General features: G+C 48.1%; 1 protein-coding gene across 3 annotated transcripts in view; it reads right to left on the bottom strand.

The window, feature by feature from the left end:
• GUCY1B3 (guanylate cyclase 1, soluble, beta 3) overlaps positions 1-2,549 on the bottom strand; it is a 104,653-nt gene extending 102,104 nt beyond the window's left edge. Inside the window, exons 1-2 of one of the 3 annotated variants that reach the window (XM_006867907.1) lie at positions 2,394-2,549; positions 1,668-1,741 (exon numbers count right to left, since the gene is read on the bottom strand). In XM_006867907.1, coding sequence (XP_006867969.1) covers positions 1,668-1,741; positions 2,394-2,396 — 77 coding nt within the window. In that variant the 5' untranslated portion in view covers positions 2,397-2,549. The remainder of the gene's footprint in view (positions 1-1,667; positions 1,742-2,393) is intronic. The other 2 variants (XM_006867908.1, XM_006867909.1) reach the window with 2 other exon arrangements.
• Positions 2,550-3,149: the final 600 nt, after the last annotated feature.

The following is a 3,149-nucleotide window of genomic DNA, read 5'->3' as shown; positions in this document are numbered from 1 at the left end:
GGGTGTGATGTTACATTATGGGAGCTACAATCAATGACATGGAGTAAAATATATGCAAACTGTTCAATGGGAAACTAGTTTGCTCTGTAAACTTTCACTCAAACCACAAGAAAAAGTTTCTTAAAAAAACTGAAAAAGAAAGAAAATTCAAATTCCAAAATACTTTCGTGTCTAGATTGTTCATTTGATTGAACCATATAATGTGCCCCGTAGGTAAAATGGCTTTTGGAACATGAAAGAGTGCTCATTGTATAGTGTGGCACTGTAGGATCAGCACTGGACTGTGAATCACAAGGTTTGCAGTTCAAACCTACCAGCTTCTCCTCAGAAACCCTATACAAGTTGGATATGAGTAGGAATCGACTCAAAAGCACTTCACAACACCACCAAAGGGGAGGAAAAGGTGTTTTCTAGTGTTAAAGCTAAACCTAATTATTTCCATGAAACAGATTAACTAAAAGAAATCACTAACATGTAACTACATAAGTGTCACTGTTTGATGCAAATCTGACACTATGTACAACAGAAATTTAGCCCCATTCTGCACCATCCTTACAATGTTGCTATGTTTGAGCTCATTCTGGAGACCACTGTATCAAATCAACTGCTAATAATTAGACTATATTTGTAAGAAAATACTATGGTCTCATTACCTTCTTCAGTTATTAAATCAGTGAGCACAGGAAATTAGGGTAAGTACTAAAAATGTCTTCTCATCTGCCTCAGCAGGAATCCCTTTCCTCTACCCCATTAGACTGCTGGAGCTGAATTTTTATTTCAATAAATCAAGTCCATATTGTTTGGAAATATCTAACTGATGATAAATTGAATGTAAATTTTATCAGCATGAGGAGAGAGTAAAAGAATTTCGTTGGCTATAAGTGTTTTACTTGCCCCAAGAGATGACCCATCATTCATTCCAACAGGTTTAAAAACTCAGGTGGGTGTAGTCTTTACGATCACAGCCTCTGCACAGGACTCATGGATCTGAATTCACAGTTCAGATTGAAACTAGAATACCCTCCTTTCAGCAACAGTAAATAAAACAACAACAACAAAAATGAATTTGGAGAAAACAAAAGAGAATATATTTTGATTTCAAGTTATTTCAGAATAAATAAATACAATTCTTTGCTTAAGAAATAGTGTCTCGAATGAACTGTGTTTTAGTACATTAAAAACCCGTACCTACATATCTTTTTACATTAACTATTTGATGCAACAGCAAGGTGTGCGAAATTTTAAAAGAACCAAGGTCTTCCGTTCCTTTCTAAGACCTCTAGGAGTATGACCCTTTCGGAAGTCTGTGTGGTCCCCAGGGCCCCCCTTCCCTTTCCGCGTGGGAGCCGAAGAGCCTGCCGATCTTGGGAAATGTTCCCACGCTCAGGCCGGGTCGGGAGGCCGCGGTGACCCCAAGGGGATCCTTCTCCAGCTTTCCCTTTCCCAGCCCCGCCCAGGCCACCCCTCCTCTCCTAGTTCCCGCTCCGGAGCGTGGGAGAGCAGCTGTAACCAGGAGTCACAGGGCGGAGGCAGCTCAGAAGATGCGCGCCGGTTACTAAGGGAGGCGGACAGAGAAGCGTGATTGGGGAACAGAGTCTGGAAAGACCCACCGGTCATCCAACATTTGGCACTGAGAGGGGTCCGAACTGGAGGAGCCAGTCACTTACTTGATGTCTTCCCACACCTCGGGGCCGTAATTGCGGATTACCAGCAGCTCCAGGGCGTGATTCACAAATCCGTACTGCGGGAATAGGGGAAAACCTGAACGTCAGGGACAGGGTTCAGGGGAAGGTGATTGGGAGCGAATTTGCTTCCTCTGCTCCCACTGTGCAGGTTTAGTCTTTTTATCCTGGCACCTCTGGCTACGCTGTATATCCTGGTGTTAAAGAATGGATATAGGGACATACCTTCTCCCAAGCCTCAGTCTGGAGTAGATCCATCATTCACACCCACCCTACCCCCATGCCACGTTCTTATCCCCTCATACCATTTGCAGCTCAGAGCACTGCCGCGAGTCAACTGGAGGCATCCGCACGCTACATCTCCCAAACCCCGTCACTCATCTCCTACCCTTGCTTCGCCAGTCCGAGCCGGGAAGACGCGGCGCCTAGAACCGACATCCCCTTGCCCAGCTCAGAAAGCTTTGGGGTGGCATGGCGAACCCTCTAGGGAAGGAATGGCACCAACTGCCCTCCTACCTCCCTCCCCCCACCCTGAGAAGCCAAGGTTGCCACTTCTCCTGCCCCAGACGCAGCCATACAGCTAAGCTGCTCGGCCGGTCGTGCGCTCTACGGGCCCCAGTGGCAAGCTCGAGCGCGCGGCGCAGCTGCTTCTCAAGGCACCAGGCCCAGGCCGAGATGCAAGGTGCCGGCTGGCCTGTTGAGAGCACTCACCATGGTTTCTGTGCCCGGAGACCGGGAGGTGCCCTCTCGCAGACGCAATGGGCTGAAGGGACCCAGGCAGCGGCTGCAACGGCGACAGCGTAACCTGACCGCGGCAGCCTAAAGCTTAGGAGCGCAGCCGCCTAGGCCCGCCCTGATTGTCACCTCCAGGCGGCCAATGGCGAGTCGCGCCGCAAGGGGCTGGCCGCTACCTCCGAATTCTGGAGCAGTCAGTGACAGAGGAGGGAATTCGGTTGCCCTCAATGCTGCTGCGCCCCAGCGCTTTGCCGCCCCCCCCCACGATGGCACTCATGTGGCGCAAGGCCTTCATTTGAGGATGGACTAGTGACGAAGGAGAAGCTCCAGGCGTGCTCCTTGCAGGAACTGAACCAAGATGAATGCAGTTGTTGTGGTCCCACTACAAGGATGTGCCCTCTGGCAGCAAGAATTTAGGAGGTGTGTGTGTGTGTGTGTGTGTGTGTGTGAGCGCGCGCGCACTGTACAAGACTTAAAAGGATTCTACTCTGTGGTCTACACACTCATACTCATCGTGGTCTTGCAGATAAACATTTCCTCTGTGGCTTTTTCCAGTAACAGCTTATGACAGAAAGAAAGCTAATATTACTGCACTTAACACACTTTACTTTTACTCTCAGTGAGACTAGCTGTGTGAATTAATTATAATATTCAGCAAGTAAGCTTTGTGTCAAAACTAACTGCCCATCACTAAACCTCTACAACTTCCAATGATACTTTGTTCTTGACATA

This window comes from Chrysochloris asiatica, unplaced genomic scaffold (assembly GCF_000296735.1).
Source record: "Chrysochloris asiatica unplaced genomic scaffold, ChrAsi1.0 scaffold00112, whole genome shotgun sequence".
NCBI classification, from domain to species: Eukaryota; Metazoa; Chordata; class Mammalia; order Afrosoricida; family Chrysochloridae; genus Chrysochloris; species Chrysochloris asiatica.
This window is presented reverse-complemented; position numbering and strand designations above follow the sequence as displayed.